At 41.2% G+C, this 24,990-nt stretch overlaps 1 protein-coding gene across 1 annotated transcript in view; it reads right to left on the bottom strand.

Annotated features, from left to right (window-relative positions):
• Positions 1–1,336: 1,336 nt before the first annotated feature.
• Positions 1,337–24,990, bottom strand: part of HECA (hdc homolog, cell cycle regulator) — a 32,928-nt gene continuing 9,274 nt past the window's right edge. Inside the window, exons 2-4 of the mRNA XM_075267885.1 lie at positions 15,648–16,685; positions 7,161–7,315; positions 1,337–2,650 (exon numbers count right to left, since the gene is read on the bottom strand). Coding sequence (XP_075123986.1) covers positions 2,486–2,650; positions 7,161–7,315; positions 15,648–16,685 — 1,358 coding nt within the window. The 3' untranslated portion in view covers positions 1,337–2,485. The remainder of the gene's footprint in view (positions 2,651–7,160; positions 7,316–15,647; positions 16,686–24,990) is intronic.

Genomic DNA, 24,990 nt, shown 5'->3' on the forward strand with positions numbered 1-24,990 from the left:
TCTACTCATTCCTATGAGACTCACATCGAGGTTCTTATAGTAAGAAACTGACTTCTGTCAGTTAGAGAATCTGATTGCTGGTCACATGACAAAGTTGAGGACCAGGGAGTGGACAGCACACAAATACAAGATTGCTTTCAATACGGTTTACATCATGTAATTTTCTAATGAAACAAGGAATAAAAATGCTGCAGGAGTGCTACTTTAAATAGCCAAGTCCACCCAAAGGCAAGTTATTGATCACACAAAGTTAATCTTAAAATGTGGTGGATTCCTGAAGCATTTACCTAAACTAAACTGGATACACTCACACTTTCTAAAAGAACATTGAGGAGTTAAATGCCCAGTGCTCTTGCTTTGCAAAGACCTGGTATTCCGGCATACTAAAAATTAGGTCCTTGTTGCAGAGTATATTCATGAACACCAACTCCACTATAATATATAAAATAAAATAAAATAAAAAAAAGGGTGCATCAGTTCAACTCTGTGACTTAAAGGGGTTCTATCACTGGATTTTCGCTATTTTAGATAAACATATGCCTGAATAGCCTTTAAAAAGGCTATTCAAGTCCTGCTAATCGTTTGTTAAAAGACTCCCCTCCCCGTTTTAATGAATTACCTTTTAAATGTATATGTAAATGAACCCTCCGTGGATGTTCCCGTGCACCCCTCACATCATACTTTGTTCACGCCCAACTGTCTTGATTCTTGCATGCAAGTCCCTCCTTCTGCTTTCGGTTCACAGCCTCACAACTGTCTATTCCCTGCTAGTGGCACAGGACCGGTGATGATGTCAATATTGCTCTTTGATTGGCTTGTCCCTATGATGACGTCACTACAAGGGCCTTAGTCGTCTTCTTCTAAGTAGTGATCTATACAGAGCAGTGTCTGCAGCTTCCTTTTTCTATCATAGCACAGATCTACTATAACACATGGAGATCTATGATAGACACAGGGAGCTGCAGCCACTGCTCTGCATAGATCACCATTTAGAAGACGACAAAGGACCTTGTAGCGACGTCATCACAGGGCAAGCCATTCACAAAGCAGTAGTGATATCATCATGGGTCCTGTGCCACTAGCAGGGAAGAGACAGTTAGAGGCTGTGAATCGAAAGCAGGAGGAGGGACTTACATACAAGAATCAAGACAGTCAGGTGTGAACAGAGTATGATGTGAGGGGTGCACGGGAATGTCCACGGAGGGCTGATTTACATATATGTTTAAATGGTAATTCATTAAACCAGGGGGGTCTTTTAACAAACAATTAGCAGGACTTGAATAGCCTTTTTAAAGACATATGTTTATCTAAAATAGCCAAAATCCAGTGATAGAGCCCCTTTAACACATTACAGGATGTCAAGCCTTTGCATTGTAAGAAAATAGCCACTGGCTGCTAATGGAAAGGACTATCATTACCTATTAGGTAGGCATTTAAGATGCACTCCAAACGTGGGTTGTCCTTCCATTACAGTAGCAATTCGTGCACCATTTTTTATTGCTTAAAATGCATCTGCAATAAAAAAAAAAAAAAAAAAAAAAAAAAAAAAAGATCAAAATTATCTTATGATATCACTCCTATGCAGACCTATTCACCATGTATTACATGGCGATCCTCTTCTGTATAGTAGGTTAGCAGGAAGAGAGGACACATGACTGCAGGTTCAGACCACAGAGTTTATCTGCTGTCTGTAACCGCTGATACACGTAGGTCTGCACAGAAACTGAATATACAACCCTGTAGCTGAATATAGAAATCTGGAGGACGTTTGTTCAATTGATTCTACTTCCAAAGTTGCATCATTTTTTTATTGTAGATTCATAGGGGCAATAACAAATAAGTTGCAAAAGAGTCTTTGAACTCAAGTGAAACTACGTCGCCTGCCGTAGACAAGGAAAGAATCATCAAGATCTTGGGCTGACAATTTGTGACCGACTTTACCTGTCCCTGTGATCAGAGAATATAATAACTGCAGGGGGTTTTTTTTGTTTTTTTTTTGTAAGAAGACCGTTTTAAAATATATTAAAAAAACTATTTCAAGGATTAAATTTTTTGTCCAACTAGAAAAAAACCCTACCAAAAAAAAGCAAATGGCTTTAAATATCAAATTCACTTTTAAAAAATATCTAAACTTTGGTGGAAAGGGAATTTTTTTTTTTTCCAATTTAAGTGTTAAGGGGCAAAATGTAAATAGAAATTACAGTACTATCCCCGGATATTTAAACAAGACAGAAAAAAAATACACTTTGCTGGCGTAGACTTACATTCACCCGTCACGTTTCCATTTTACATTTCCCACTTTAAAAAATGGGAAACTGTAAATACTATTTACAAGATTTAGTAACATAACTCAAAAGGAAAAAAAGCTGCAATAGGTTTAGAAATAGAAAACAAAAAGTTATTTTCTCACAGATTATGTCCTATAAAAGATATGTAACAAAGTAGTAATACCTATAAAATGGCTATTACTAAAACAAAGCTTTCGTCAATAGGCCTCTAGTACTTTGAATGAGGAAAATGGCTTCACAAAGTGGTAGTCTAAATTCCCACAGTGAGGGCACTGTTGAACGTTGCTGTATTCAGAAAAATACTGCATTCCAATGCGTACATCGATGACTGGCTTCCCACAATGCTTGCAGTTCAGCCGGGCCTAAAATAAGCGATAGAAAATTATTAACTAGAAGATATGCATTATAGCAACTTAAAGGAATCCTATTATACACACACATTTATGTCTTAGTAACACATTGGAATAGCCTTAAGAAAGGCTATTCATCTCCTACCCTTCATTGTCTTCTCCTCGCCACTATACCGTAGGAATCCCGGTTCTTGTTGGTATGCAAATTAGTTCTCTCGCAGCACTGGGGCCGGGCCCCAGCGCTCAAACAGCACTAGGGGCGTCCCCAATGCTGCCAGAGAACTCTCTCCAGTGCTACCTCCATCTTCGTCAGGTACGTCCTCTTCATCCTCTTCTTCCGGCGCATTACTCAGACTTCGCATGCACACAGGCCACGAGAAAATGGCCGCTTACAATACTGGGTAAGCGGCCATTTTCTCGTAGCCTGTGGGCATGTGCAGTTTGCTCTGTCCAAGGCCTAGAAGTCTGAGACCTGCGCCAGAAGAAGAGGTCGTTCCTAACGAAGATGGAGGCGGTGCTGGAGAGAGTTCTCTGGTAGCATTGGAGACGCCCCCAGTGCTGTTTGAGCGTTGGGGCCACCCCCAGTGCTGCGAGAGAACCAATTTGCATACAGACAAAAACCGTGATTGCTACAGAATGGCGGTGCGGAGAAGACAACGAAAGGTAGGAGACGAATAGCCTTTCTTAAGGCTATTCTGACGTGTTACTAAGAAAAAAAAATGAGTGTGTATGATAGGATCACTTTAACCTGTAGACGACAACACCTATAATACATCTAGTAAGCTTGTGACTAGGAACTATAACCCTAGTGGAGGCCCCACATTGTTAAAAGGTGCTTTTTTTGTTGCAGATTTTGCTGCTTTTTAAGCCAAATCTAAGAGTAGATTTAGCAGAAGGTGGAAGTATAAGAGCTTCGTGTATATATCTGATTCCTTTTGTAGCTACTCCTGTGGTTAGACAAAAAAAAAAAAAAAAAACCTTGTATGCCTGAGCCTTTAGGTTGTATATCAATGGTGAAGTTTCTACAGCCAAAGCCAGGTATGGATCATAAAACCAGATGCTACTCCGCTTTCAATTACACCTGGTTGGGCCTCAAAAACTGCTGCAAAAACTTGAATTTATGAACCCAGCCATATACTTGTCCATTACTGGTGGTTCCCTATACAGTGGGGAAAAAAAGTATTTAGTCAGTCACCAATAGTGCAAGTTCCACCACTTAAAAAGATGAGAGGCGTCTGTAATTTACATCATAGGTAGACCTCAACTATGAGAGACAAAATGAGAAAACAAATCCAGAAAATCACATTGTCTGATTTTGTAAGAATTTATTTGCAAGTTATGGTGGAAAATAAGTATTTGGTCACCTACAAACAATCAAGATTTCTGGCTCTCACAGACCTGTAACTTGAGTCTCCTCTTTCCTCCACTCACTACCTGTAGTAATGGCACCTGTTTAAACTTATCAGTATAAAAAGACACCTGTGCACACCCTCAAACAGTCAGACTCCAAACTCCACTATGGTGAAGACCAAAGAGCTGTCAAAGAGCTGTCGAAGAACACCAGAAACCAAATTGTAGCCCTGCACCAGGCTGAGAAGACTGAATCTGCAATAGGCAACCAACTTGGATTGAAGAAATCAACTGTGGGAGCAATAATTAGAAAATGGAAGACATACAAGACCACTGATAATCTCCCTCGATCTGGGGCTCCACGCAAAATCTCACCCCGTGGGGTCAAAATGATCACAAGAACGGTGAGCAAAAATCCCAGAACCACGCGGGGGGACCTAGTGAATGAACTGCAGAGAGCTGGGACCAATGTAACAAAGCCTACCATCAGTAACACACTACGCCGCCAGGGACTCAGATCCTGCAGTGCCAGACGTGTCCCACTGCTTAAAGGGATTCTACCACTAAAACACATTTTTTTCTAGTTAACACGTCAGAATAGCCTTTAGAAAGGCTATTCGTCTCTTACCTTTGGATGGGCTCTCCGCCGCGCCGTTCGTTCAAAATACCTGCGCGAAATTGCAGTGCCCGCACTATGGCTGGGACCGCAATTTCGCGCATGCGTACTGCGCAGGCGTCCGACAGACGCTGAAGAAGCAAGGGGAGGATACAGAAGACCATAGAGGCGGCGCTGCGGTCGGTTTTCGAGCTGCAATGGGGACGCCCCCATCGCTGCGAGAGAACTCATTAGCATACCGGTACAAACCGGTATTTTGAACGAACGGCGCGGCGGAAAGCCCATCCAAAGGTAAGAGACGAATAGCCTTTCTAAAGGCTATTCCGACGTGTTAACTAGAAAAAAATGTGTTTTAGTGGTAGAATCCCTTTAAGCCAGTACATGTCCAGAAACACAATTTTTCGTGTTTGGAGGAAAAAGAATACTGAGTTGTATCCATCAAACACCATACCTACTGTAAAGCATGGGGGTGGAAACATCATGCTTTGGGGCTGTTTCTCTGCAAAGGGGCCAGGACGACTGATCCGGGTACATGAAAGAATGAATGGGGCCATGTATCGTAAGATTTTGAGTGCAAACCTCCTTCCATCAGCAAGGGCATTGAAGATGAAACGTGGCTGGGTCTTTCAACATGACAATGATCCAAAGCACACCGCCAGGGCAACGAAGGAGTGGCTTTGTAAGAAGCATTTCAAGGTCCTGGAGTGGCCTAGCCAGTCTCCAGATCTCAACCCTATCGAAAACCTTTGGAGGGAGTTGAAAGTCCGTGTTGCCAAGCGACAGCCCCAAAACATCACTGCTCTAGAGGAGATCTGCATGGAGGAATGGGCCAACATACCAGCAATAGTGTGTGCCAACCTTGTGAAGACTTACAGAAAACGTTTGACCTCTGTCATTGCCAACAAAGGAGATATAACAAAGTATTGAGATGAAATTTTGGTACTGACCAAATACTTATTTTCCACCATAATTTGCAAATAAATTCTTACAAAATCAGACAATGTGATTTTCTGGATTTGTTTTCTCATTTTGTCTCTCATAGTTGAGGTCTACCTATGATGTAAATTACAGACGCCTCATCTTTTTAAGTGGTGGAACTTGCACTATTGGTGACTGACTAAATACTTTTTTGCCCCACTGTAGTTGCCCCTAGTAAAGATCAGCAAATGCTTGTATGATAGGTGATCACATCTTTTAAGTGGTACCTAATATATGTCTGCAGCACACAGTCCAGCGAAAAGAGCACAATTTGTCGGGAAGATAGGTGAACTGTATGGGGAAAATAATCCGTTTATGGCTAAATTACCATGTGGCATCCCAGAGCAAAAAAGTGGGAAAAAACGCTACGGAAATGCGTTGCAGTTCTTCTTGTAGCGCTTTAGACAGAAAGTTTGCAGAGGTTCCTCCATGGACTTTCTGTTTCAATTATATCTATGGGGAAACCGCCGGCGTTTCTGTAGGTACAATTGACATGCAGTGGCAATTTTGGAAATTGTGACATGTCTACAGCGCAATTTTACCACAAAGTGGGTATAGGATTCGCTAGAAAATCACGGTGTTTACGCCAAGAGGCCCCAGCCTTTCTTGATGAAGTAGTGATAATAGCTGCGTGTTTGTTCCCAATCATTGCCTAGTTCGCTGGAAAGTGCCTTCAGTGGCACAACCCCTTAGATAAATCTGGTGCAACCGAACCGCCTGACAATTTCTTTTCACAACCATGTACCATGTACATTACCTTGCTAAATAAGGCTAAGGTGGAGGCCACATGTTGCAGAAGATATGTGTGTTTGTTGCAGATTGTAATGCATGGTTTTATTTTGAGCCAAAGGCAAGAGTGTCTTCAAAAGGAATAAGAAATAAATAGGAAGCTCTTGTACTTCTCACTTCTACCTGTTGTCCTGTAACAGGAGTGGATTTAGGAGATCACATCTTTTTACATACCTGTTTACGCTAGGTTCCCATTAGCGCCCGGAGTCCGTTCTCAGCTTTCAGACCGGGTCCAGTGTGAGCGCCGGTGAGCGTTTTATGCTCTCCACGGCGAAACCTGTTTTTTTTAAATTGGACACAGAGTACTGCATGTCTGACTCTGTGTCCGGTTTAAAAAAAACGGTTTCGTGGCGGAGAGCAAAAAACGCTCATGGCCAGACATCTTTCAAATCCATTCAAAGGAATGGGTTTGAAAGAGTCCTGCAGGTTTCTGTCTCCTGCTCTGTTTTGTGCAGGAAATGGAAACCTGCAGAACGGAGACCGGGCGCAGAGGTGAACGAGCCCTTACTTTTTTGGCTTTAGAAGTAAAATGTTGCTATTTTTTCTAACAAATTTGAATCAACCTTTTACCTGTGAAATCTTTGGCAAAATTAAGTATAATCCCATTATTAACTATATAATGTGACGGAGCTACAGAATCCGGGTTCCACATAGTGCTGCTTTATGGGCTATAAAAATTTCTGCAACAAATTTGTCACGTATGATCATACATTTTACATTTATATTCTTCGTCATTTTTGTAGCTATATATCAGAAAATATGAAAAATCTTAATAAGCATTCTACAAACCTGACAACAAGGAGATGCTGCCAAAATATCGTAAGTATACATTGTTCCCAGCTGGTGCCAGCTTCCATCCCATCGAGACTTGCATTTGATGCATATGATTTTATGAACACCTTCTAAGCAGTCCACGCAAACAGCATACAAGTGCATAAGCCTTCCTGTGATAGAAAATACAACAACATTCAGAAGACCAAGCAAAGTCAAGAGACTGGAAGAAAGTTAGACCACATAATAGCCTATAGTGCAGAGACATGTTTGGAGGCTCCACCTTGTGGACACCATGTGTATATGTCCACACAAAGACCATTCCCGTTCCAATTTATTTGTATAATCTAAAACTCTTTATCAGTCATTTACTACAGCTATTCTATATGATACTTTACTAATTTACTACAGCTATTCTATATGATACTTTGCAATACAGTATATCAGTGCATATTGGAGCATACTGTATAATATTGTGAATGAGCATGTCCATTCTTTTTTTCCCGGGAGCCAGAAGAAACGGCTACAGGAAAAAAGACCTGAGCGGCTCCCATTGATTTCAATGGGAGCCGTCTTTTTGGTCAGGGTTTGGAGGCGGATACGGCCTCCTGACCAAAAAACTCCGTGTGACCTTACCCTTAGCCTCACAGACAATGCAAAGTTATACAATCTTAAACTGCCCCAGACACATCACAGTAGATGGACTATAAATCCGGTGCATTTTTAGATTACCTGATGTAAATTTACGTATCGGTTGGCTTAGTTTATGACCAAAAGTTTGGGTGCACAATGTTATGTTAGGCCATGTCCTTTTTCTGGTAACTCACAAAAGTCAGCTGAACAGGATGTGAATACCGTCTAAAAATGATTCATGTGATGCATGGCAAGTATTCCATTTTTTTTTTTTCAATTGCACCAGAACTTTGGAACGTTTTCATGAGTGAATCTGCCCTGTGTGAGAAATTTTACAGTCTTACTTTTGGACCACTTATGCATCACTTCTCCATACCCGATTCTTGGAATTCACACAACACTAGTCTCTGAGCACTGCATCTGTGCAAGGATGAACCCAAGAACAGAAATATTAAAAGGTTACCCTTGGTTTACATCTGCGTTTGGTAATCCATTCGGGGGGGTCCCCATGCCAAATGCATTTGCAAGCGGTGTGCAGTGAATGCACATGGATCCCATAGACTATAATGGGGTTTGTGTGCTTGCCGCAAGATCTCCGCACGAATCATGCGGACAGGAAAGTAGAAGTAGTGAAGTACTTTCCTGTCCGCATGTTCCCTGTGGAGATCTCGTGCCAAGCACACGGACCCCATTATAGTCTATGGGGTCCGTGTGCTTTCACTGCACACCGCTTGCAGTTGCGTTCGGTATTCCGTTTGGGGAGGTCCCCATGCAGACTTCCGACGCAGATGTGAACGAGGCCTTACAAGGATGATAAAGGTATGGCGGCAGGGAGATGTGTGTTGAGGTTTTTTGTTTCTCAGTTTTACTTAATACTTTACTCATATACACAATCTCATTCACATATTCCCAAGTAAACAAGTGTCATTTTCTGGAAACATTTTGCACAATCCAAAGCTTCACAAACAGTATTTGTGTGTATTTGGGCTCAAAGCAGAATTCCGGGTTAATTTATAGTTGGCAAAATGGAGCTCTTGAGGGCAGATAAGAGTTTCATTCTTTCATTCTGACTCCAAGTTAAATTTACAAATTCTCGTATACTATAGAGGAATTGAGTGCTGAATTTGAAGCAGATTACACCACAAAATCAGTGCCAAATTCTGTCTGCAATCAGCCTCCATTCATTTCAATGGGAGTCAGATGCTGATTTTAACTCTAGCAGAATTTCCCTCTGGTGGATTTTTCCAGCTAGAGGAAAAATAAGCATCATGCAGATTCCTCCTGATAACTTCCATTGAAGTGAATTGAAAGCAGAAAATACCGCCTGACAAGTGCAGATTTTAAGAAGGAATTTGAACAAGATGAAAAATCAGCTTCAAATATCTGGAAAATTTCCTCTGTGTGAACTACCCCTAGAGAGAAGAGGAACTATAGCCATGACTTTTCCCAATGAGAAAACCCCTTTAAAATGTATTACATTTAGATAAACACATTCTTGTTACATAGAGATGACATGCGTAGTAACTTACGCTGCTCATTACTGCAATTTAAGGGGCAATCTCCTTTAATTGTCGGGATGGGGGGGGGGGTGTTGTATTAAGGTGCCAACAGGCCATATATATGAATCTAGATATACTGTAAGGCACTGAACTGAACCTTTGCCCTGGGTGGCAAGAAGCTTAGCAATAGCTCTGCAAGGCAACAGAATTACTGACCTTAATATCACCATTTTACCAATCATGACCACTTGAAGTATGAGTGTGAATACAGTTCTGTATTTTGTACTTCACTTTTGTGATTTAACAAAGGCACCCTATTAATATTTGCAGTTGACTCATACTTTTTCTAGCTCATGTTGGTTTTTCACCTGGGATTCTGTGGCTTAGTGATCTATGTCTACAAAAGACCTAAGACGATTTAGAAGCTTTAGCCTGATTCTCGTGTTCTATAATCTGCTGTACAGTAATTTCATGGTTACTTACCACTGAAACTGGGTAACCGCTGTCCCTTACAAAGATCATTTGCTCTTTATGCCGCCATGCGACAGAGCCCATTATACTATCTTACATATTGCTCAGACTCAATTCTGCAGCATGACAAATCAACTTTGCAAGCCATCTAGATTACAACCCACTTGGCTGAATGTCTGGGGCCTGCCATACACATAAAATACCCAGCATCAGGGCTCTAGGACGTAGCTAACCTTCTATTTCCATAATTTCAGTGGGCATAATTTTATTTCTGAGCTCTTGTTTTTTGCAAGTTGATTTTTTTTTTTTTAGCATCATTTGGTTATAGTCACATTTTACTCAAAATTTCTTTAATACCATTAAAGTTTTATAATTGTTATGTTTATTGAATTAATTTGATCAAAGTTTTGAAAGTGTTAAAAGCAAAAAGGTAGTATGTCCATTTGATATCTATATGTATGTATGTATGTATGTATGTAAAAGGAGAGGTAAAAATTGCTCCCCTGTTGTGGTTAAGCTGGCAGGCACAACACTACAGAATATTGTACTGTAAGAGCATAGCAAGGATCAACATCCTTCAAAAAATATGTGTCAGTAGGTAGACCGAGGAGCACTGAAATAGCAATACTGGGACATTTGGGGATCATTCTACACACTTCATCAGGGCTAATCCTTGAAGTAAGTGACTAATTTCAAGAATAAGCTAAATCAAATATATACACAGTACAAAGGAATATATTAAAGTCTACATCTATAAGCATAGTCCTTTGTAAATTCACGACTATCTATCTACAAGATCACAGACGACCTTCCAAAGTATTTTAGATTTCTGTTCACAGAGCCATATGACAGCTTATGGTTTGCAAGACATATTGTACTTTGCAATGGTACCATTTAGTACTCTGTACAGATACAAAATGGGGTGGAATTGGAGAAAAAGTATAAAAAAAACCTAAAAAACTTTTACGGGTTCGTTTGTAAGGCGTTCACAGTGCAGCCAAAGTGACGTCCACCTGTATTTTATGGGTTGGTATGATTCCAGAGATACCAAATATATACATACATTTTAACCCATTAAAAAAAATTAAAATCCAAAACTATTCAAAATGTTTTAGTACAGAAGAGACCCGGTGGCTTTTGGTAGCCACTCCTGAGTGGCCTCCCCATTTAAATACCGGACATCCGCCATACTATTACATCAGATGTCAGGAAAGGATTAAACAATTTATCACCAGGAATCTCAGTCACAGTGCATTGTCAGGAACATTATGCGGAGCATCACTGTACAATTAGACAGGCCAACATGTACAGTATTTCCATGAAAAAGTAGTTTATAGAAATTCGCAAAGGCTTAAAATACAGTGGGGTGTGCCTGAGCCTCCAAGGGGTTTGTAATCGGAATTGAAACCTGAGGTTTTGGCACTTCCCATTGCACAAGAGTCTGACTTGCAGTTTTATAAAAATGTCTTTTTTATGGAAAAGATATATAATGGATTAACTAACGATATGATGGTGCTCTGTACAATGTCCCCAACTATACACTGTGGCTATTTTGATATTTTGTTTCCTGGTGCAGATTCCCTTTAAGCATAAATATTAGAGATGAGCAAGAAGTATTTGATCGAATACCTCCCCGCCATAGGATTCGTGTAAGCGGCCGAACACCAAGGGGTTAAGCACATTGAATATTCGATGCATTTAACCCCTCGGTGTTTGGCCGCTTACATGAATACCTATGGCAGGGGGGTATTCGATCAAACACTACTCGCTCATCTCTAACAAATATACATTATCAATAGACGTGACCATAAAATGAAGATATGGAAAGGTCTGAAACACGGTTTGCTGCATGCACCTATTGCTACATTTGGTTTCAGTGCAAGTAGGATAAAATGGATGTTATAGTGATCGGGACACTGAGAGGGAAGGGCTATAAGTGTAAAGTGATGAATGTTTTTTAGACATATGCACTCAGACTGATTATGCTCATGGATCTAGATTTTAAAGGTATGGCCTTTGTATTATGTAGATGTTCTGTTTAGGTTTGGTTTATTCTTGAAAATGGTCACTTGCTTTTAGGATTGGATAACATTGTCCCAATAAATATATTGCTTCCTCATATCAGTGTCCTCATGATTGACAGCATGATCAATACCATACCACAGTGTTTAGGTCCACGTTCCTCAAAAAAGTTAGACCAAAGAGATCAATAATTTTTTTATATATATATATATATATATATATATATATATATATATATATATATATATATTATACTTGTAATAGGCCATTAATATCTGAATGGAGTGGGTATGACTCCCAGAAGCCCAAATATAATCTGATCGTGCAGATCAGTCCCATTTTATCAAAGACAGTCCTTACCATGCAAAAAAAAATTAAATAAAAAAAAAATTAAAAATTAAAACTTTTACAGATAGGGTTCTAGCGAATACAATAGTAGGAAATGCTGCATCTTTGGAAATCACATGTCAATTATACCCAGGGAGACGCTGGTGTTTTCTGTATAGGTATAACAGAAGCAGAAAGTCTGCAGAGGAATACTCTGCAGACTTTGTGAAAAGTGCTGTGGGAAATATCACGTTACAGTTTTTCCCTGCGGCCTTCTAAATGAGGTCTTGGCTTTAAATTGGTTTTCTAGGACTGTGACTTACACTTCAGAATATTTGTGAAATAAGGCCTGGTTCACATCTGCACATGGGTTTTCCATTTGGGGAGACAGCTTGGGGACCCCCAAATGGAAACCTAACCTGCATAAAGCGGTTTCCTTAGAAACCGGCAGACCCCATAGACTATAATGGGATCCACGTGGTTTCTGCTTGGTTTTCACACGAAAAACGTGGAGAGAAAAATGCTGCATGCAGGACTTCTTCATGCGGAGAGGGGAACGGAATGGTCCAGATGCAGATGTGAACCAAGCTTTAGATAGCACAACTTGTTGGATCTACATCTGACAATCTTGAAACCTCATTGAATCAAAAGTTAAAAAAAAAAAAAAAAAGATGGGAACATCAATGCATTATAAAAAAACAAGAGAGTTAAACATTATTAAAAGGTGCTGTCCACTTTGCTATTATTGAACATCTATCCCTCATGCTTCTATAAAAGTATGAAATAAATAGTGAGGAGGTTTTGGAGCGCCATGGACCCATTAAATAAGTAGGTATCTGTTGGGTCCCCGCTGTGACAGGTGATCTATTATTGATGACAAGAGGACAGGTCATCAAATACAAATGGACTTGACAACCCTTTTTATGTTGATGACTTATCCCCCCCATTAGTGGGGCTCTGACTACAAACACCCCAATAACCAGGTATTTGAAGGATTGGAGAGTTATCAGGTAAGAAAATGCGCTTATAATGGGGTTTAATGCAACAGCCCAAGAAATAACAAGCTGGCCACCATTTCTGTGCTTAAGCTTCAATTTACTATGTGTGTCTAGGCAGAAAAAGTATTAGTTGTTAGCAATAAATAACCACACAAACTTCTCGATAAAGACGACCATAACAATATGACTGCTGAGCTGAAGAAATAAGAATTGAGGAATGCACATAATTGCTACTTGGCAGATTTATGAGGGGAAATCCACGACATGCAGTAAATAATTCAACCAGAAGTGGATAACTTGGCAAGTGAAAAGATTTTGTTTCCTTGTACAATGATCATAATCTATATACTATAACAATTCAACATACTAGGGGACACTTATTTCTGCCACCTCATTGCTTTTGCATAATGTACTACCGTATATACTCGAGTATAAGCCGACCCCCCTAATTTTACCACAAAAAAACTGGGGGAACTTATTGACTCGAGTATAAGCCTAGGGGGGAAATGCAGCAGCTACTGGAAAATTTAAAAAATTAAAATGGCCGGAGTTTTTGGGTGCAGTAGACGTTGAGGAAGGGGAGGGGGTGTTTTAGTTGTCTGTCTGCCCCTTCCCTGAGCTTGAGGACTGGGTTTTTTTTCCCCACTTGGAACTCAGTCTGGCTGAATATAGGGTATCTGCAGTGCTTCTATTCCCGACAGAATATGAGCAGAGCAGATACCCTATACTTAGCCTGGATGTAGTCAGGCTGAATTCCAAGTGTGTGTGTGGGGGGAGGGGGGAACTCAGGCTCGGGGAAGGGGCAGTTAGACAACTTTTTTTTTCCCGCTACGGCATTTACCATACAGGAAAAATATATTTACAGATTTGTAGAGCGAGTGTTTTTGGACACAGGGATAACTAACGTGTATGTGTTTCACAGTATTATCAGTATTAGTTTTATATGTGTTCCAGGGAAAGGGGGAGGATTTGAATTTTTAATACTTTTTAATTTACTAATACTTTATTTTAATTTATTTATTTTTTTACTTTTTTAAATTTTTTTTTTTTTTTTTTGCATTTATTAGACCCCCTTAGGGGTCTTGAACCCCAAGGGGTCTGATCACTAATGCTAACGCATTGCAATACATTGCAAAAATTGTCATTTCTTTTGCAGGCTGCATAGAGAAGCCTGCAAAAAAGAAGCACTGCCGGCCAGGGAGCCTTTACAGGAGCTCTGAGGGGAATCCCCAGTTGGCCAGATTTAAAGGAGAACTGCAGCCGGCCGCCGGCAGGAGCGCTGAGGGCCGGCTGCAGTTCCTATCTAAAGGATCGCATTTGAGAGAGCAGTTGTGCCGCTCCCTCCAGCAGCATGGCGGCACCTGCCTGGACCCTTGTACCAGGACATCGTAGAGCATCCCCGCTGTAACACTGTCCTAATTTCATTTTTTTTAATCATATATTTTTAAATTTAAATAGTTTACACTCTGTGGGGGGGGGGGGGGCGCCAATACAGACCCAGCATCCACTGTAAAAGGCAGATGCCGGGGCCTGAGACATCGCTACACTCCTGCCCTGCATGAAGCCAGCAGGAGCGATGCTGCTATTGCGGGGGGGGGGGGGAGGGGGAGTGGAATAGCAGCATCACTCCTGCCGCTGCTGGCTTCATGCAGGGCAGAAGTGTAGTGATGTCTCAGGCCCCGGCACATGTGCTGGCGTCTAATCCTCCCTGGCATCCGCCTTCCTATTACAGCGGATGCTGGGTCTGTATTGCGGCCACATTCGGACTATAAGACGCACCCTTCTTTTCTCCCCAAATTTGGGAGGAAAAAAGTGCGTCTTATAGTCCGAAAAATACGGTACTTACGGTACTTCTGCTAGCAGGCTCAAAACGCAGATGCACGCCGGGTGCGGTCCTGAGCTTACTCGGCCACGTCACCCGGCGTGTGATGGAGTGGGGGGGGGGGGGTCTGTATTCTGTACAGTACCGCAAGTACTTCTGCAGTTTGAAATGAGCAGCTGTGACCGTGGCGATGCTGCGGCCCGTCTCCCGTCCCGGTGTCTGTATGCCAGGTCCGGATGCCGGGTCTGTAACTATGATATTGCTGAACTGACCCGAGTATAAGCCGTGGCGGACTTTTTCAGCACAAAAACTGTGCTGAAAAACTCGGCGTATACTTGAGTATATACGGTAATAAGCCACAATTGCGTTGTTAGATTTTGCCCAAAATTATCTCTTGGGGAAAAAGAAAATGTCATGCTACCTAGGTACTGTAGGGTTTGTTTGTTTTTTTAAAAAATAAAATAATAATAATAATAATAATAAAAAGGTATACTATGAATTGAAAAATGTTATTTCTCACCAAAAAAATTGACAAGCTTTGAATAAAATCCTTCAAAAGGGGTGCAAACATTATAAATATGCACATACTGCATAAAACTTTTAAAAAATTTTTTAAAGAAAATGCAGAATTAGAAAATAGGCGAAGAACTTCACAAACGCCTCCACTACATGCAAGAGTCATAGGATCAGCAATAATAAGTTTTGTACTTTAAAACATACAACAAAAAGTTACCTTGAAGGTGGCAAGGTACATCATAGTCAATCTCATCATGTCTTGAGGGGCTGAGAAACAGTGTTCCATCCACTAGTGGAAACTGCTCGAATACAGGAAGCACCCTATGGCATAATGCACAGTTGACTACATTTCTGTGACTAGCAGTTAGGGCCGAAAGGATAAATTTTCGTAGGTCCTCCCCCTGTCCAACCTGTGCATCATCTTCCATACGTACATGAAAAGTATTCAGTTTATGCCGTGGTATATGAGCTAATAGTTCAGACAGGTCAAGTCTCCGGAGAAATTGCACTGGTGCATCTAAACGTCCTGACCTGTGAGCCTGTAATCCAGGAATACTGTAGTCGAAGTGAGTATTCCTGAGCATTCCACCAGCGGCAATACTTTTCTTGTGAGGTTCTAAGTGAATGGCATTCTTTAAAAATTCACCTAAATATCTAGAACTGCGGGGGACATTAAAATGAGAAGGCGAGAGGATGGGATAACCAGCAGGGGGTGACTGACCAGGAGAAATACATGGAGAACGTAACCCATGTGAGCCACCACTGCCTTTTTCTTGTGAGTTCTGTCGATCCACAGAATGTCTACGTGGAGGGTCAAAGTTCATCCCTTTTTGAGGTTTTGATGACCCACGGCACTTCTTCATATCATCTGAAGACTCAGACATAGATCTACCGGTGGTCTTTTCTGGAACCGATTTTTTCTTTTTTTCATCTTGCATTCGTTTTACCTGATACCAGTCTGTATCTTTCTTCAAGTGGCCCTGACCACAGCGACAGGAGCAAAACCGAAAAGCCAGGTCATATCCCTTTTTAGTCCACATATTTTGACGACATTGTTTTTCATTCCAGCTGCGTGCTCTACCAATACAATTGAATTGGACAAGAATGCTACTTTCCCATTCATAAAAGCACTGCAGATGCATCCATGTACTAAAAGGGCAGTGCTCATTATTACAAATGACTTTCTGGTAGTCGTCTTTTTCCAGGTCAACGGGTCTGCCTAGACTACAAATAAGCGGAGTGGCGCAAACTGCTTCTGTGAAAGAAGAAAGAAAAGGAAAGGTTTTAAAATAATGCATTACCAAGTACAAAATAATAATTATATTACATTATTCTATCAAATTTTTTTTTTCTTTTTACAAATTTGCAGCGGCTGTATTCTCCATAAATAATCTACTCCAGCATTACACTTACATTCCAGCTGAGTAGACAGGTAAAAGCTGGAATCACATCAATGCCTGCATTATCCAGATCCTGCCTACATACGTGTGCCACATTAGACAGGGCACTGTTCTGCACCAGGAGAAAGCCAAGGCCCATTACACCAGAGTAAGGTCTGACAACAGCTTTGAGGATTTCATTCCGGTAACCAACAGCAGGGTACTGTTGGCTATCAAGTATATGTCTGTGTGACCCTAAATGGATATGCCTCCCCAGACCGTCACTGACCCACCAACAAACCGGTTATATTGGAACGACTACAACTGTGTTTTCAGGCTCCTTCAGATCTGTCACATGGCCTCGGTATCAACTGGACCTCATTTGCAAAAAACACAAAAGGAGCACCGATAGCAGGCTTTGTGTGCGCCCCCCCATCCCCAATGTATCTCACATTTTCTTGTCTTGTGGTCCCCACACAGTCTATCCAGAACATTCCCTGTGCTCCCCATACAGTATAAACTGCTCCACAGAGGCCCTCACACAGTAAGATGCCCCACACACAGTGTAATGCCTCAGGCCGCTTCATCAGTAGAAATGGACAAGCCTCATGAAATTTGCTTCTATGAATATTATATGAATATTTGTGAGGTTGCTTTGCCCCGGTTCGTTTCAGTGAATTATTGTACTTTGGGGTCTTCTCATACCAGGAGTATAATAAGTAGATGCCATGGGGAGGTGGGAGCTTCCTGCAAGCACCCCGCATCATTTTCTGGCCTCTTGTGACGTCAGTGTGCCCCAGGGGGTCACCAGCGGCGCATTGATGCCATGACGCACTTTTCGATATCAGTGCGCGACATATGACTGCTGAGGCCCAATCACATAGAAAGTCTGACATCTACCATATTAACACCTTCCTGCTATATTATTACATTGCACTGAGTGTAGCGTTACTGCTCTGTGGAATAACAGTATGTTGGTTTCATGCTGTGGCCACAGGAACTGTGCCTGCGGCAAGACTTCTGGGTCTCAGCTATATTACATAGCCAAGACCGGGACTAGTAAATGTATTTTCTGACTCCAGTGGCTTAACAGTCACCATGCCTTGATTCTCCCTATACGAAGCAATACGTAAAACCAATTTAAATATGATATTGACGTATACGTAATGATCTGCCCGGACTAATTTGCCATGTTATTTTTAATGTAGAGTGAGCACCATGAAAAGAAAATGGGGAAAAAAAAACCCACAACTTCAACATTTGGGCCCTTCTCTATTCCTCCATCATTGAGAGTCCCCGGTGCGTAGCTATAAGTGCTCTTTCCTTTGATTTTTAGACTCTGCGGCTCAGGCAAATATCCACATTTTTGGAGGGGAACTAAACCCCATTTCACCCATTCTTTCCTGCATGACACTGTCGTAACTTAACAAAAACGGGTTCTACTGGGTCTCACTCTTCATTGCATTATTAATATGGATACATTTTGTGTGTCCATATTTCACAAATATTCTATTTTTGTATTGGTATAGTGCTTGCTCCACAGACATTACTGGAGCCTAAAGTGCAATGTTATATTTTGATCCATATATTTCTCCTGACACCTCCATTTCATTCAGGGGGGAAAAAAAAACAAAAAAAACCTCAAACACAGATAATAGAGATCCACATGTGTCTATGTATAAAAGTATTTTTGAACAGTACTGTGAATGAAAAGCTTTAGTATTCACATTATTCTTAAGCTCATTATGTACAGTTTTATTATGATTGTTATTCGTGTCAGTATATGCTATAAAATCACGCTATATTCAATGAAAGATGCATTTACTAACAAGGCACTGAAAAGAATGTGGCCCATATTCATCCTTCTGGTTGTTTCCATAGTAACCAATAGTAGAGGATGGATAGAGTCTAAAACACACAAAAAATTCCCCCCACCCCCCCGCCAATCTTTCGCAACATGAGGTTGGTGAATATAGATTAGATGATGGAGATTCATGAGAGTACTACTGCTATGATTTATATCCAGTTGTGACTACATATAGATGAGCAATTGAAATAACTACACACTTACGTTTTACAAAGTGTAATGCTTTGAATGTAAAAAGTTTCGGCAAGTCCCACAATACTTGAATAGATCAGTAGCGTGCACACTTGACTGAAGTTTTCACCCCTCCACAGCAGTGGGGTACTCAGTAATCATACATACACTCACCGGCCACTTTATTAGGTACACCTGTCCAACTGCTCGTTAACACTTAATTTCTAATCAGCCAATCACATGGCGGCAACTCAGTGCATTTAGGCATGTAGACATGGTCAAGACAATCTCCTGCAGTTCAAACCGAGCATCAGTATGGGGAAGAAAGGTGATTTGAGTGCCTTTGAACGTGGCATGGTTGTTGGTGCCAGAAGGGCTGGTCTGAGTATTTCAGAAACTGCTGATCTACTGGGATTTTCACGCACAACCATCTCTAGGGTTTACAGAGAATGGTCCAAAAAAGAAAAAACATCAAGTGAGCGGCAGTTCTGTGGGCGGAAATGCGTTGTTGATGCCAGAGGAGAATGGCCAGACTGGTTCGAGCTGATAGAAAGGCAACAGTGACTCAAATAGCCACCCGTTACAACCAAGGTAGCCAGAAGAGCATCTCTGAACGCACAGTACGTCGAACTTTGAGGCAGATGGGCTACAGCAGCAGAAGACCACACCGGGTGCCACTCCTTTCAGCTAAGAACAGGAAACTGAGGCTACAATTTGCACAAGCTCATCGAAATTGGACAATTGAAGATTGGAAAAACGTTGCCTGGTCTGATGAGTCTCGCTTTCTGCTGCGACATTCGGATGGTAGGGTCAGAATTTGGCGTCAACAACATGAAAGCATGGATCCATCCTGCCTTGTAGCAACGGTTCAGGCTGGTGGTGGTGGTGTCATGGTGTGGGGAATATTTTCTTGGCACTCTTTGGGCCCCTTGGTACCAATTGAGCATCGTTGCAACGCCAAAGCCTACCTGAGTATTGTTGCTGACCATGTCCATCCCTTTATGACCACAATGTACCCAACATCTGATGGCTACTTTCAGCAGGATAATGCGCCATGTCATAAAGCTGGAATCATCTCAGACTGGTTTCTTGAACATGACAATGAGTTCACTGTACTCCAATGGCCTCCACAGTCACCAGATCTCAATCCAATAGAGCATCTTTGGGATGTGGTGGAACGGGAGATTCACATCATGCATGTGCAGCCGACAAATCTGCGGCAACTGTGTGATGCCATCATGTCAATATGGACCAAAATCTCTGAGGAATGCTTCCAGCACCTTGTTGAATCTATGCCACGAAGAATTGAGGCAGTTCTGAAGGCAAAAGGGGGTCCAACCCGTTACTAGCATGGTGTACCTAATAAAGTGGCCGGTGAGTGTATATCCTGTGGACAGGAAGACAATCTTCTCTTATTTAGGATTAATAGGGCTGGAAATTATATAAACTAGTACCTCTGCTGTCAATATGTCCTCCATTCCAGCACTGACTGTCCAGTCCTTACCAGACCAGATGTGATGACTTCCAATTTGCAGCAGTCACATGACCACAAACAAGATATCACCACTTCAGGAATGACAAAGACCAAAACGATGGGGGACAGAAAGCCAGTACTGGTGCAATGGACAGTTAAAAGATATAGGCTTATGTTTTTGTGTTTTATACGCCATTTCCTGCCTAGATTTAATTTTTGAAACCAAAGTCAAAGCTAAAATAGTCGAGTCAAGTTAAAGCTAAACTTCCTAAAATAATCTCCAGCACTACATAAATTTAGTAATCTTCAATCATGGAGACAGAACCAAAAATTTTATGTTCCCATTTTCACCACAATTTTTCTGATACTGGGAAATGAAAGAGAAATCGAGCACAATCTTAGAGCAGTACCCAAAACATGCCCATCATGGCAAAGGTTTTCTTTAGAAACTATAGCAAACGGATAATAAGGGCTGTATGAGATTTTATTTTCCCATTCATCCTACTAATGTATGGAAGGCCGTCCATAATATTCCTGAATATAAACATGTATTCCATCAAAAATTAAGTAGTCTGAAATGGTACGGTAGTAATGCTCTCCTGTATGTGTGAGCACAATCCGCTCTAAGTATCACCGTATTAAAGTCCAAATGAGTATAATGGTATATATAGCAAGCCGATGGCTGGTCAGGTAATGGAGGGGGTGTACATCTCACCCAGATTACTCAGGTGGGTGAGATGAGAAAACTCCAGGAATGTTTGTTCTCAGCAGACAACTTTCGTCTGCTGAGCATTTTGGTAAATGCTCAGTACTGGGCTGGATTTTTAGGAATGGCAGGTAGGATTGGTAGTGGGACCTGTCATTTCAACCCCCTCCAGTCCACACTTTGGGGATGTTCCGGCAGCGACTCAGCTGCAGAGAGTCTCCTCGTCAAGGAGGCTTAAGAAGTTGCTCCAGCAGCAACACTTTGGCAGAGCTTGGCTGGAAAGCTGACAGAGAGGTCATATTTTTGGAACTGTGTCCTGAATGACTCAACTGCCTTTTGATTTCTGTGACTCTAGGTGAGGTAACCTATTCTATGTTCAGTTAAAGCCTAGCTGGGCAAGTATTTATTTTTGTATTGTTTCCTTTTGTTGCTGTGCTACCTTTTTGAGTGAAAATAAACTCTACCTATGTTTTTGGACTAAAGAATCTGGACTTTTGTGTCTATGCAAGCCCAGACTCTGACACATATATATATATACTAGCTGGTACCCGCGACTTCATCTGTGGTGATTGTGAAAGTGGGTATATACAGGCGCGGGTAAGGTTTTCGTACTGTGTATAAGGTATGGGATATGAAATGTAACTTTGTATCTTGTTTTTGCTGTAATTCTGAGAATACGTGAGACTTTTGTGATGAATGTAATTTGTATTTCAGCTGCTATACGGTGTTAGTATAAACTGCACATAGTGTCTTTGGGACAGAGGTATTTCAAGTGAATCTACTTCGATGTACGACATTGTATGATTTGTTATTTTCCGCCAGTACATGTACATTTTGGGCACAGGATACTCTTGAGCAAACCACATAAAGTCTGGCCCTGTGCATGACAGTTTAGTAACTCCATGCGCCTCTTAGTAATAGCAATTAACCCCATCATGTCCCTCACATTAACCCTTGTGTAAGAGTTACTGATATGTGAGACTTGCGAGGTAATAATTAAGTATCTTCATTATTGAGGTCTTTTATTATTACCTCCATATGTCTCACATAGTAGTAACCTTTATATGAGGCATACAGGGGTTAATATGAGGGACATGATGGGGTTTATTCCTATTAATGTGAGGCACATGGAGTTACTAAGACTAAACTAATAACCCCAAATGCCTGACATTAATGAGAACAGTAATCCTATGTACCTGTGTGTTTTTCAGTTTCACTTTGCTAGCAGCTTCCTCTTCTCCTCAGGGAATGTTGGCAGGATGCAGACCACTATAGCAGGCACAGACCTGAGCAATTAAGCCCCACCCCCTGGGTTTCCTGCACCCCTCTCAAAGGGGAGTGGCCTTATGCCTCAGCTTTAGCAGCCCACTGAAGAGACTCGGACTTCATTTAACTCTTGCAGGTCCTGTGCTGCTGGTGTGCCAGTGAAATATGGCAGGAGTGCCACTCTTGGCACGTGTGCCAGGGGTTGCTGACCTCTGCTGTAGAGGGTAATATGAATTTTGTGGCTTGCTATGGTCCAAAGTGTGTGAGATTGCAGAGATAGTGATGCGAGTTTGGGTTTTGTGGGGGTCCTGGGGAAAAACGTATGTGCGCTATTGTAACGAAAAGTAGCCTATTGCGCAATCGAGTGTAGTGACCATGTTTGTGGAAAATTTCAGCCAAATCGGTCGAGCGGGTTTTGCGTGATTGAGTAACAAACATCTAAACATCCAAACACACAAACCCACAAACATCCAAACTTTCACCTTTATAATATTAATAGGATAGATAGATATTTATTTTTTTTTGTACATACATAGGACTTTTTAATTAATTTTTTTAATATACTGTATATACTTGAGTATAAGCCGAATATTTCAGCACAGTTTTTGTGCTGAAAAAGCTCCCCTTGGCTTATACTCGAGTCAAGCAAAAAAAAAATTTTATTTTTTTTGGAGGGGGGGTGTCTATGACCAGCTGCAATAGCAATGTATAGAATCTCCCATAAAATAATGGGGGAAAAAATCTTTTGATTTTCTGACAGTATTTATGTAATTAATAAATTTTATAATATACTTTAACATTTTGCCTCCTTTCTATTAAATCCTGCATCTCTTTATTCTGTTCCTTTTTTCTGTATTAAGAGCGGCTTCTGCCTCTTAGGGTCAGTTCACACAAAGTTTTTTTGGCGGGTATTTTGACGTTGAATACGCCTCACAATCAGCCTCCCAGTTTCTCTCTCATAAGGGAGAAAGGGTTTTTCTTTAAACCGCTTTCACATGCAATGTCACAATGTCAGAGCCCCTAAAGTCCCAGTACAAAGAAAAATCCCAAACAGTAACCCCATCATAGAAATTACACCCCTCAAAAGAAATTTATCGAGGCAATTACCAGGCATTTACAGACCCCACAGCTATTCCACTGATTTTTATTTTTTTTTCTTCATTTAAGTATGTCTTTGTAGAATGGAGGAAATCCAAGCAAACACGAGGAGAACATACCAACTCCTTGCAGATGTTGTTACTGGTGGGATTCGAACCCAGGACTCCAGCGCTGCAAAGCTGCAGTGCTAACGACTGAGCCACAGTGTTACGCCTAGCTGTTCCACTTATGTTATTAACATGATACGCGTTTCATTTTCACATGGGGTTAAAGGAGACAACTTACTCCCTAACAGCATAAAGCTTTTCGAGAGCAGAATTATTTTCAGTTGCCATTACATATTTGCATAGCCTATAAGGTACCAGCGCAATGTAACATACCAAGAAATTACCTAATTTTGGAAGCTGTACTACTCAATTTTTTTTTATTTTTTTTTATCAAGGGGTGTAGTGATTATTTCATACCCAAAGGTGCTTTCAAAGAAGAGACAGACAGCAGATGGTGCAAAAAATAAATTTTCCCAGATAGTCTGTTTCAGTGCCCGATATCTCACTCCTAGCTTGTGGAACTGTGAAAAGTCAGCTCTCCAGTTATTATGCCCTTTCCTCATTTTAGAAGCACCCTACATGTGACCCTAATCTTTTGCCTGGAAATAAGAGCAGGCTTAGAAGTGAAATAGAACCATGTGTATTTGAGACCTAATTTGTTATATAACCACTTCTGTACCAGGCCAATTTCCCTGGTTCAGGACCAGGAACATTTTCATATTTTTCCGTTCAGGCAGTTTTGAGGACTAATATAAGATTTTTATTATTTGGGTTATTTAACTAGTTTGTGTCCTTCTACAGTGACTTTTTTGGGGGTGGGATATCTGGGAAAACGCAAGCAAAAAAAGGATGGAAAACTTGACAGTTTTGACAATGTCTGCTCATCTCAGTCCCCGTCCCCCCCCCCCCCCCAAAAAAAAGGAATAAGAACTGATCAAAAAGTCTTATGCAACCACAAAATACAAGACCTTGTAAAGCTACAATGAAATAAAATGTACAAAAAATATAAAGGCAGGAGTGCAGAGAAGGATAGAGTGTTACTGGTTTAAAGACTAAAATGTGATCAATCACCAGAGGGTTAAAACGTACATAAGGCACCGGAGTTATGTGTCAGCAATATTTATTTGAGCCATTAATTCAAAATATGTAATTAAAAATGACTTTCAGGAGGGTTTTTGCAATTTTAATGTAACGGTTAGGGGGTTAATGCACAAAGTTACGGCCTCAAAATCCTGATAAAAAAAAAAAAACTCCATGTGAACTTACCCTAAGACCGGCGCCCCACGGACCGGAAACACCGCGATTTGCCCGCAGCAGAGACCCTGCGGGAAAAATGGCGGCGTTGTACAGTGCAGGCAAAGTGGATGGGATTCATGTGAATCCCATCCCCACTTTGCGGAAAAGATCGTAGCGCGGACACACAGCATGTCAATTATATCTCTGGAAACGCCGACAGCTTTCCCGTAGATATAATGTTAAGAGAAAGTCCGCAGAGGAAAACTCTGAACTTTCTCTTAAAAGCACTACGGAAAGAACTGCAATGCGTTCACAC

The sequence above is a fragment of the Leptodactylus fuscus genome, chromosome 3 (genome assembly GCF_031893055.1).
Source record: "Leptodactylus fuscus isolate aLepFus1 chromosome 3, aLepFus1.hap2, whole genome shotgun sequence".
Lineage (NCBI taxonomy): Eukaryota > Metazoa > Chordata > Amphibia > Anura > Leptodactylidae > Leptodactylus > Leptodactylus fuscus.